The 11341-nt window shown below is 49.1% G+C and overlaps 1 protein-coding gene across 5 annotated transcripts; it reads left to right on the top strand.

The window, feature by feature from the left end:
• Positions 1-3061: 3061 nt before the first annotated feature.
• RNASEL (ribonuclease L) lies at positions 3062-11171 on the top strand. Of its 5 annotated transcripts, none has more exons than XM_049807396.1 (9): positions 3062-3295; positions 4149-4219; positions 4543-4667; positions 4972-6598; positions 6958-7046; positions 7462-7652; positions 7756-7873; positions 8668-8783; positions 9857-11171. In XM_049807396.1, exons 4-9 carry the CDS (start codon positions 5149-5151, stop codon positions 9990-9992), a joined length of 2100 nt encoding a protein of 699 aa, XP_049663353.1. In that variant the 5' UTR covers positions 3062-3295; positions 4149-4219; positions 4543-4667; positions 4972-5148; the 3' UTR covers positions 9993-11171. The 5 variants fall into 5 exon arrangements, with proteins under 5 accessions (XP_049663353.1, XP_049663350.1, XP_049663349.1 ...); XM_049807393.1 differs by having other exon boundaries at positions 4543-4688; XM_049807392.1 differs by having other exon boundaries at positions 4543-4817.
• Positions 11172-11341: the final 170 nt, after the last annotated feature.

The raw sequence follows: 11341 nt of genomic DNA, 5'->3' as shown, positions 1-11341 counted from the left end.
TTGGGCATGGCCGGCTGCGGTTGCTTCCTATAAACCACGACCAAAGTTTCCCAGGGCAGAGGCTGCGAATTTGGAAGCAGCAAAGATTTGAGCTCTGGGGAAAAACGTGGGGGCTGGTGCTGGCCCCCCCCAGGGTGTGACACATACTTGCTCCGGGGCCAGGTTTCCATGAGCTGGGATGGGGGGGTGGATTTATTTGGTGGAAAAAAACCATTCTGCCCTGGGACCCGGCATGTTCCCAGCAGCGGCTCGGTGGGGTGGCATCGTCACTCAGCCGTTCTGTCTCCTCCTGCAGCTGGGGGTCCCCGCTCCTGCAGGACCAAACAGCCTTTGGGGTGGCCTTAGGGCATGTACATACGTGCATGAGTGGCCCCATGAAGACAAGTATTTGGGCAGGTGGATGAGCATGTATAGGTGTATGGATGCTGAGTTTTCTGTTGTGTGCACTGCAATGGACACACGTGCATAACAACACACATATACAGGCAAATTTGTATGTGTTTGCATGTGCAAGTGTGTACCTCCATGATTTTTTTTTAAGACGGTCTGCAAATAAATGCTATAAAATGTTATTTAAGTATGTTTTTGAAGGAAGCTCCCCAGCAAAGGGGATGCACTGAGCCATTTCAAATATCGCAAACACCTTACCCAGCACTTTGCAGCGCTCTGCCAGCCCCTGTGCCGGCCGATGGGGAGGTAGCAGCTGTATCGCACCGCTTCCCGCTCTGTGGCTTTCACCTTCCTGGCTTTGGCCCGAATAAAGCGCCAGAAATCACATGTGATGTGTTTCCATACGGCTCACGTCCCTCTCACTATGTGCGCAGCTCAAGGCCAAGATTGCCAACCCAGTCCAGCTGCGTGCAGGGATTCTTACCCCCAGGGTGCCTGGGGAACTGAGAAAAAATTAATGATAATATTCATGCTCTACTGACACTGCTGGGGTGCTGAGGGCAGCACTGGGCTCTGCAGCCCTCCTGCCTCCCCGGGGCTGGGCTGCCTGTGCTGGGGGGCAGCTCTGACCCACTGCCGCTGCAACCTGGGCTCAGCTCACGGGGAGAAGCTGGGAATGAGAAACAGCTGGGAGAAATGCTGCTGGGGAATGACCTCCGCTGCTTGGGAAATGCATTTAAGCTCAGGTCCTTGGCCTGCCTCTTCATTTGACCTGTTCTGGCTGATCTGGGGTGTTTTGGATGGACCTGCTCTGCTCTCCTTGCCCAGGGGCTGGGACACGGTGCCCTTCTCGGTGAGGTCCCTGCTTGTCTTGCTGTTGCCCTCACCTCTTCTTCCCAGCCCGCTGCTGCTGGCAGATGAGCTGGTCTGGTTTTTTGATGGTGGCGAGGATTGAGCAGCAGTCTAAAAAGCTAGCAAATGCAGATTAAAAGTGTAAAAATACTCCCTGGTAAAGTGAAATGGGGTTGATGCTTCTGTGTGGATAGCATCACCTGTCAGTGTTTAAATCGCATCCTTCGGCAGACTATTTTCCAGGGCTGTGTTCCAGCACTCAAAGTCACATCAGCGTGGCCAAGCATATAAACGCTGGGACATTCCCATTTGGAAATATAATCAGGAAGCAAGTGCAGGGAACATGAAGAAAAAAACCATCCTACTATTCATAGCTTCTTTAAAAATTATTTTGACTTTGGCAGGCAGTTTTTGTTGCCGCATTTTAGCTCATGTTTATTTGTGACTGGTGGCCAGGGCGTGGATGCTCGGAGATGTTATCTCAGGGGATGGGTTGCAAAACGGGTGTAGGTCCACCAGCATGGAGGTAAAGGAAGATTTGCTTAATCGTGCCCTTGATTCTCCTGCTGACTTCGTCTCAGCAGCTCATCTCCTGAGTCCCCGTGCGCATGGGGCCAAATAAGGACTCTGCAGAAGTGCAAATACAGCAGGAACTACGCAGCCCAGAGGCTACAAGAATGGTTGTGGAGAGGAGCTCTGTGACTCCTATGCTTTTAAAAAGCCTTTGAAGCCCTGCTACTCCTCATAAACTGCCTGTCACAGGCACTAAGGGTTTAAACTTGTGACTCTATAGAAAGCGGTTTGGATCAGGGATGAGACATAGGGAAAGCGCTACCAGCAAATCCTTCTTTGCTGGCGTGCAGGCACAGGATACTTCTGCCACAGCCCTGCCAGTTGCGAACACCTCATTCCTAGGGTTTGGGTTCCTACTGTCCTAGGGTTTTTCATCTTCCCACCACAAGATAATGAACTACTTTAATTAAATCAGCAAGCTGAAGAAGGCTTTTGTACTTGGGTGGCTGGGTGACGTGGTATTGTTATGTATTGTAACGTTGACTTTTTTTTTTGATGTGTTGGCTCTGAGCCTGTGATGTGCCCCTGCTTTGCTTGTTTGTCTCTTTTTCCAGCCTGAAAATGGGTAGTTAAACACTGGCAGCTAGAGCCCCAGCTCTGGTGGAACAGGGGGAGATGCTGTCACATTCAGCAGATTTCTGTGAATTAAAATGAGATCTTGAGAGTGATTTGAGATTGTTCCCTGAGTTTTCACGGTCTTTGTCCCTGTGGGGCTGTGTCAAGGTCTCCTGTGGCAACACAAACTCTGTGAAACTGCATCCAGGGACCGTGGGATGTTGCCAGACCTCGTGGACACGCTGCACGCTGTGGAAAGCAGGATGCTCAATGTGACGGTTGGGTACAAAGATGCGACTCCTGCATAGGCAGAGCTTTTGTGAAAGTTGGCATGCAGACGTGAGCAAGCAATGCAGGTGTACATAAAGATTTGGATATGCATGTAAAATGCACAGGACTCCATCCATGCGCCCCTTCAGGGTGTGCTCTTCTGCATTCGTGCCCTTGTGTTTGTATCCAGCCACGTCTCTTGTGTACATATGCAGATGCCTGTTTTGTGCATGTACCAACGTACCGTGGAAAGCCAGGCGTGATTTCAGCCCCGTTTCAAGTGTGATCTGAATCTTGCAGCTGGCACGGTTCGGTGGAGGCTGCTGGGGAGGTTGCGTGGGCTCTGCACGCTGGTGTGCTCATCTTACATTACAGGGCAGCGGGGGAAACTGCGTGGCACGTCACAGCCTGGGTTCCTTTACGTATTTCCTGCACACGCAGGCTGGAGGACTGGGCTGCCTTGGGCAGCACGGGGTTTACACAGATCTGCCTACACGGAGGCTGGTGCCCGGGCAGCAGGCAGCTGCCTGCTTACCAGCGTGGGTGCAGTTAGGGACACGCTGGCTGTGGCATAAACGGACCTGGAGCTCCGCGGTTCCCTCGGTGAAACTTAGCAGTGTGGCAAGTTTCCTCATGTGGATGCATTTACCAAAAGGTGAGGAAAAGCTTAAAAGAAAAAAAAAGCAACCCAAACCGTGCGCGCCCCCCCCCCTCCCCCCCCCCCCCCAAAAAAAACCCAACCAACCCAAAACCGCAACCCAGCACTGGTGTATTTAAATGTCTCTTTGCCTTCAGCTCCTGCACTGCTGCTGAGCATGTTTGTAAACACGGTCTATGTGTGTGGGACTGTATGGGGAGAGCACTTCGCTCATGACCTCTCTGCTGTGTGCTTTTCAGTTGCCATCCCCCTCCCCCCCCCCCCCCCCAAAAAAACCCCAAACAACCCAAAATTCCCAGCATCCCCCTGCAAGTGGCTAACTCACTTCCAGGGCTGCTCCTTCCTGGGAGGGGACAGCATATACTTGCAGGCTTTGCTGGGAAGCAAATACTGTCTGGGGATACTTGCTGGGAAGCTGCGGCGAAGAGAGCAGCTGCTGCAAAAAAAGCTGCTCCGTGGCTCTGAAGGTGTTTTAAGCAGCGGCTGGTTTTCTGGCCGGCCGGGGGGGATCTCTTCCTCACCTTCCCTGGGGTGGGTGGTGGCAGATGATGCCAGGCAGGATTGCATGGCTTTGCACGTCAGCTGGCGCCTGTGACAGGCAGACGCAAAGCAGCTCCAGACGGAAAATCAGTGGGATGGGATAGAAACCGTGTAAACATTTCCTGGGGTAGGGCGCTTGCACTCTGCTGCTCAGCAGAGGAGGAGGAAGGTTTGCAGCCTCTGCCTTCCTCCTCCCCGGGCTTCGGACTTCCCAATGGGGTGCGAGGAATTTGGGCCCCACCGTGCCCAGGGAATGCTGCGCTGCTTTTCCAGCCGGGAAGGTAATTTTTTTTAATTTTATTTTAAATAGGGTATTCATTTCCTGCTGGCTGTGGGAAGAAACCATCCATAAAACGGTCCTTGGCTTTCCTGAGGGTAAATGTATGTGAATTTATACTTTGGCTTTATACCTTAAGACTTCTCTGTCCTTTTTGTGATCTGCTTAGATAATTTATTTCCAGTTCAGCTTGTCAGACAGTGACTCTTGAAAGCACTGGTAACTTGAACCAGCCTTTGCAGTCAGGAAAATGGGTATTGGAGTTCCAGCTTTTCTAGATACTAGATAGATATAGAGAGATCAGGTCCTACCTGATTAACCTCTTCATGTTGTGAAAAGCTTAGGAAAGGCTTCTGGTCAGGTAGGGTCTCCTAATTGCCTATGGAAGCAGGAGGGATTAAGGCTGGCTTTTTCTCTCTCATTCCAGGTATCGGATCAGGGAGTTATCAGGACCGTGTGTGTGGCTGCTATCCAAAACTGAAGGGGAATGCCCATCTCTGCCTGCCTGCTGCGTCTACCACCTGAAAACATTGCTACGGGCCAGCTTCTTAGGTAGCCTGTAATAAGTCTGAGGTAACACTTACAGCAAGAACACCCTGGGTTCTCCCCTGTCCCCTCAACCGGACACCCCAGGGGATGCCTGCCTGGGCTGCAATTAGTGCTGAGACCAAGCACACAAACACGATGGGTGCGTGTGTGTGGGTAAGTGCTAAAGTCAAGCTTCTCGCCAGCCTTAGCTCTCGGCTGGCACTGGCATTGCTGTCCTAGTTGCCCCTCACATAGATCTGCAGGACATCAAGTATAAACAGTGAGGTTTCACAGTCTAATAAAACAAGATTTTCTGTTTATTAACTAGGTGAAGCCCACGAAGCCCTTAAAATAGCAGCCTATCCTACCTAGCATGTTGCGTCAGCCAAACCCAGAGCATCCTCCACAACGAAGGCACTGAGCATTGCACCTCTCCCATCCTTTGGTGGGGTCCCTGGGCGCAGGTGAGGAACATCAGAGGTACGGAGCCCTCCCTCTGACCATCATGGAGCCCACAGCTCACAGCCAGCAGGAGGCATCTACCCCTTCGAGCACAGAGGCAGCAGAAGACCTTGCCCTCAAGTTAAATGCTGCTGTGAGGGACAGTAATAGAAAAGATGTGCTGGAGCTGCTGGAGAAGGGGGCAGATGTGAATTCCAAAGCCGAAAGTGGCTGGACGCCACTGCAGAGTGCTGTGCAAGCTGATGATGAGGACCTGGTCCGGCTTCTGCTGGACAAAGGTGCTTGCCCACATGCCAGGAAGGACAACGGTGGCACTGCGTTTACTGAGGCAGCGATAGCAGGAAACGTCAATATACTGGAGCTCCTCCTTGATCACGGGTTAAAAATTAACGACCACGACGACAATGGCTTCACAGCTTTCATGGAGGCTGCATGGTATGGGAATGAGGAAGCCTTGAAGTTCCTGTATAGCAAAGGAGCAAATGTGAATTTGAGGAGGGCAGTTAGCGAGGAGAAATTGAAACTGCATAAAGGAGGTGCGACAGCACTGATGGATGCTTGTCGGGAGGGCCACTTCTCGGTTGTAAAAACTCTTGTCCAAGAGATGGGGGCTGACGTGAATATTTGTGACAACAAAGACAGGAATGCCTTGATCCATGCCCTCAAGGAGGGTTGTGCCAAGGAAAGATATGAGTCGGCTGTCTCCATAGGCCGTTTCCTGCTGGACTGCGGTGTTGATGTGAACAGCAAAGATGAATGTGGGAAAACTGCCCTCATTCTAGCTGTTGAAATGCGGAGCCCAGATCTGGTGAAAGCTTTATTGGAGAAGGGTGAAATAGATATCGATGATGCAGATGAGGAGGGCAACACCGCACTGATGGTGGCTGTAGCGAAAAATGATTACAATATAGCAGAGTTGTTGTGTGAAAAAGGAGCAAGGACTGATGTTGGGAACCTTATTGCTGTTGCGAATAGGAACCGTGCTCATAACATGGCACGTCTTCTTCGCCAGTATAATGCCAAGTTTATTCCAGAAACCCCCAAAGACTGGGAGCCAAAGAGCAAACGCTGGAGGGACCAGCTGAAAAATCTTCATAAAATATATCGCCCTATGATTGGTAAACTGAAGATATTTCAATACATCCAGCAGAGAATTCAGAACACTTCCCAAGGTGGCATCTACCTGGGACTCTATGGTGGGACAGAAGTAGCAGTAAGAATAAGCCGCAGTACAGAGGGTGAGAAAGAGAAACAGTTCTTCGAACAATGTGGTCACTGTGAACATCTACTGAAGCTCTTCTGGGCTGAGAAGGCAAGAGGCTACATGTACTTGTGCTTCCCCCTCTGGGAGAAAAACCTTGAAGAACATCTGCAGGAACCAGAAGACCAAATGGATTACAAAGATGCTCTGAGGATGATCTTCCAAGCAGTGAGAGAAATGCACTCCCTCGGATTTGCTCACCAGGATCTGCATCCCAGCAACTTTTTCATAGGTTATCTTTTGCTTTCTCGATGTTTTCATTTTGCTTTCCTGTTGCCCATAGTTTAGAGAAGATGCTTCATAGCTGTCTGTAAAAAAACCAGATGTCTTTATGCAGAACAGGGTGTCTGTGGCATTAGCTCTCCTTTCTCAATAAGTATAGATATGTTCGCAGACAGCCACAGAGGATTGAACAGAACAACTTCACGTCTCATTAGATCTGTCCTCCTTTCCAGGGCTTTGCAGATAGATCAACCCCAGCAGATTTCTTCAGAGATTTGTTTTCTAAAGAAGGGGCCATCCAGAAGTCAGTGACAGACTGTATCAAGGTTTTCCACCATTATTTGTTAATAATTTCTCTTATTTCCTCAGATTTAGGTGGCAAAATTTACTTGGCGGACTTTGATAATAAAAGAAAGTTGATTGAAGGCAAAAAAGAACTTGTAAACTCAGATTTAGAGGTAACTTCCCTGCTAATCAATATATGGTTTAAAATTTCAGGGTCTCTCTGATATTTTCTGTTGCTGTGAATCCTATGGGAAGCCTTTCTGCATCCTCAAATAGAAAACACCTTGATTTTTGGGAAAGCCCATATAACAATAGATGCTGCATAAGAGTGATAGTGATTAGGATGCAAGGCTGTGGCTGGTGCTTAGGATGTCTACGTATACCCTGTGAGCGTGATTATGGTGCCCATCTCGTCTGTCTTTGTGCACAGAGCTTCAAAGTTTGTGTTTATTTGTACACTTCTGCACACCTATAGGTGCATGTATGCGTCCACGTACACAGTCTGCTCATTTAGGAATACTAGTTCTCTTTCATTTGGTAGAAAGTTTTACACATCTGGCACATGAGCAGCGATGTGTTTCTTTGCAGGCCCTCAGCAGGCTCGTGCTGTATGTTTTAACAAAGGGTAGGAAACCCCTTCACCAAGTCAGTCCCGAGGATTTGGCTGATGATTCCCCAGATTACAAGGAGGCTCTGGATCTTGTAAGTAGCCTGGTCTCTCATGATGAACGAGGCGTGGAAGGTTTGAGCAAACATCCCTATTTCTGGAGCAAACAGACGTAAGTCCTGGGAGTATAAAGGAAAAGCTTTCGGTGCAGGATTTGTCTGTAGTGCTGGGAACAGTGATGTCCTGTTGCAGCTAACAAAGTTCCTCTTCCACAGCAGGTTCAAGTTCCTGAAGGGTATATGGAATAAAATCAAAGTTCTCTGCAACGAAAAAGCTGTGTTTCAAGCTCCTAATACTACTGAAAATTTTCCTTATCCACAGTGGACCAAAGAGGTAATCTTCTTCTCCTTGGATTGATACGAGGTTTGAGTTAGACATTTAGGCAGAAGCTTTGCCTGAGTGTTTCACAGGCCCTGTTTAAAAACATAACTGGAAAAAGTAGCCCCATGCAAATACAGATAACTGGGGGAAACAATTGCATCTAAGCCATGTAGTCGAAATACACCAGACTAAAGACATTGATGCTAAAGGGAGCTCTGTTGACTGGGGCGGTAGTAGGGGATGGTCGTTATAGAATTAGCTGGCAAACCTTCAAGGGTGTTTGTCGGTGACCCCTTAAGACAAGGACCTCTGGCCCCTGCTGCCAGCAGATTTCTGGCAAAAGTGTTTTGATAGATTGGCTCAAAAGCAGTGAGACCAGGCCTGCTTTTGCAGGTAGCATCCTGGAAAGACGTGCTGCATCGTTTGAGATCTGACAGTCTTGGTTCTGTACGGCAGCCCACATGGTCCTTTCAACAGTGGCACGGTTGGATCAAGATTCCCGAGTCCCTCCTGCCCTCCAGACATGCATGAAAATCTCCTGTGCCATGTTGACAGTCCTAATAGGAGTGCCATGCCTCGACAAGGGAGGAGAGGAAATGCTTAGCAGAATCAGGGGGTCTGTAAGGTGCATGCCCTGCAGAGTGAACTCTTCTGCTCATGTTGGGAAATATGCTTTTAAGGGTCACAAGATTTGTCCATGCAAGATGATATCCCTGCAGAAAGGCAGTGGCTGTGGTGAGTGGAGGTAGATGTGCTGCTTTCGTAGTGTGTGAAAGGCAGAGAATAATCTATGTGCTCTTTTTCAGATTGACAAAATTGCTCTGAATATCATGCAAAAACCTGGGAAAACAAAACCATATAGCAACAGCATCACCGACTTACTGAGGTTCATCAGAAACCTGGATGAACACCCAGATACCAGGTAGATGTTCACATCCTTGCCCCTGCTGCCATAGTTGCATTGCATGGAGCATCTGGATATCTGCAAGTGTCAGTGAGTTTGAGAGCAAAATCTTCTTCAGATGCTTTTCCAGAAGGGCGAACACAACTGAGATGTGGGAGAAAGTTCACTAAAGCCCATTTGTTAGAGGGGCTGTGTCCTCAGGCAGCACAATAGTGTGTGAAAGATTGTGTGTCACAGCAGCAAGCAGTCTGGAGTCAGTCCTCAAAATCGCCTTCCTGAGGGTAAGAAAAGGAAGTTAGCCCACAGGATTAGACCTCTGACTTTGAAGCAAAATCTGACTCCCAGATCATCTCGCACAGATGAGCATCGTCAAACAGAGCCTTCTACTCCAGAGGGATAGCAGCAGCTTTGAAGGTTTGATGGCAGCTCCCTCTGCACCCTTGCCTTAGCTGTTGCAGACACCTCTCCAGCCCACTGGCTGCTCTGCAAAGGCAGGTCATGGCTCTACAGCAGAGGACACTGTGAACGTGTCCTTCTGGGCTGGTATTTTTGCTGCAGCTCTTGCCATAAATCCAGGAGGGTTTTTAGATGACTCTTCAATATTTGTGTCATCCTTTATACCTTTGAAAAGCCTCCTTATCTACCTTGCTAGTATTTCCAAAGTGCTGATGTTTACTGTGCTGAAGTGCTTTGAGATGGGGATCTGGAAGCACTGGTCCTGCTAGGAGGTCTTGACTCCTAAAGAGCTGCCGCAGTCTCCAACCCTCTATGGTCATGGGCACTTACACGTGAGGTTAGAAGTGATGTTAGCTCCCAGTGATGGTTTCATTGATGCTGGTGGCCAGCACTGCTCTTCAGTGAAGATGCAGGTGGGATTAGGCAGAGGGAGGTGCTGGAGGAATAGCGAAAAAATGGATTGAGGGACTTAGGGAAGGTATAGAAAAGCTGCAGCTCAAGGATTTCTAGGAAACCTTCCTGTGTTATCAGAAAAGCCTCTGGAATGGCTTTTTCTCTGCAAGGGAGGAACCACTTGAACCACTTGACTCCTTGGGCAAGCTTTAAAAATCCATTTTGTTTTTGTTCTCTTTCAGGATCAGCAACAGAATAGGAGACCATGCTGAGTATTTCTTGAAGCTTTTTCCAGCACTTACCATCTATGTCTACAACAGTTTACGCCAGAATCCCAAATACAGTCACTTTGCAGACATTCAGGACCCTTCTCTGTAGGACGTCATCGCCTCCTGTCTCATGTCTGATCCCACAATCACTGCCTCCTTTTATGCCCTATTTCTTCACCTGCAAGAGAGCTGAAGAAAGTGGGTAAGGAGATTGGAGGGAGCACATGCAGGGACAGAGCATGGAGGACTTAGACTAAGAAATGAAAGATGCTTCAGAAGTGTTTGGGGTAACAACCACAGGCTTTGGAGAGGAACCAAGCTGAGTGCCAGCCCAGTCCCCCTTGACTACCTCTGTCCCTCTGGGCTTATCTGCCTCTGTTTGGTGGAGATCAAGGCCCTGATCCTTATGGAGAGCAGGGAGATGTGGGACAGTCCCCATATACCCAACGCATCTGGGACGCAGGAGAAGAGCTCAGGCATTACCAGACAACACGGGACTCTCTGATAAAGGAAGAGGAATTTGAGCTCCTTGCTAGGGCCAATATTCCCTACACTTGCACTGATGAGCGGCTCATCTACTCCTAGAAAGACATGGATTCTCTCTTCTCAGTCTTTCTGAAACAAAGCAGCCAGAAAATGAGATGCCTGGGCAATGGTCTGGCTGCAGAGTTGCCCTTGGCCCGTTATTCCTCTGACCTGGTAGAGGCACACTCAGGCCAGCCTGCTGGGACCTCAAGGACTTCTTTTCGGGGACGCAGGAGATGTTTCCACAAGGAACGGACATAAAGAGAACAATCCCACAAAACTGCTACTGTGAGTGGTCCAGGCTCACCTGAAAAAGGTCACTGCCGTCAAAGGGACTGCAGGGACCAGTTCCTCCTGGAAAGGACAAGCTCTGCCGTGGCTGGCTGTGTCTGCAAGGCAGGGCTACGCACAAGCACTCCCTGCCTCCAAACCAGTGCTGCTGGTGGTGTATAGCTGTCCTCCTGCCAGACTGGGCTCCCTTGCACAGAGCTGGTGCCCATACAGCCCAGCATGCAGCCAGCTCAGAGCTTCGATACTGGAGGCTGGGTGGTACAAACCCATTTCAGAAATCCTACAGCATGCAATGTCTGTCTGATTGTCCAAGGGCTTGCTTGTTTCTCGGCTGACACTCTGTTTTGCACAATGTTTTTATGTTGCTTATGGAAATATTTTTCAGCTGTTGAAAGGATTTTTAACTTAATTGCTATTCTTTCAATTAGCCTATGGAGAACCAAAATTGGAATAAACTTGCCTGGAAAACTGACTGTACACTCATTTATGACTGAGTTTCCCCCATCCTCTCTGCACAGAAAGAGATAGTCTGGAGCACTATAAAACAGACTGGGATTTTTGGCCTCCCTGTGGAAGTGCCTCCTGGTAGTTTAGGTAAGGTGGTGGATGGTTTTGTCACTGCTCAGATGAATTGCTTCTGGC

This window comes from Accipiter gentilis, chromosome 8 (assembly GCF_929443795.1).
Source record: "Accipiter gentilis chromosome 8, bAccGen1.1, whole genome shotgun sequence".
NCBI classification, from domain to species: domain Eukaryota; kingdom Metazoa; phylum Chordata; class Aves; order Accipitriformes; family Accipitridae; genus Astur; species Astur gentilis.
The sequence above is the reverse complement of the archived record's forward strand: the minus strand, read 5'-3'. Positions and strand labels throughout refer to the sequence as shown.

What these genes read in the sequence shown, in the direction of transcription:
- RNASEL (XM_049807395.1), top strand. Translation starts at nt 5,149, where the DNA reads ATGGAGCCCACAGCTCACAGCCAGCAGGAGGCATCTACCCCTTCGAGC. An exon ending in TCCCAGCAACTTTTTCATAG is followed by an intron (nt 6,599 to 6,957) that starts GTTATCTTTTGC and finishes TTATTTCCTCAG; the next exon opens with ATTTAGGTGGCAAAATTTAC. An exon ending in GATGAACACCCAGATACCAG is followed by an intron (nt 8,784 to 9,856) that starts GTAGATGTTCAC and finishes GTTCTCTTTCAG; the next exon opens with GATCAGCAACAGAATAGGAG.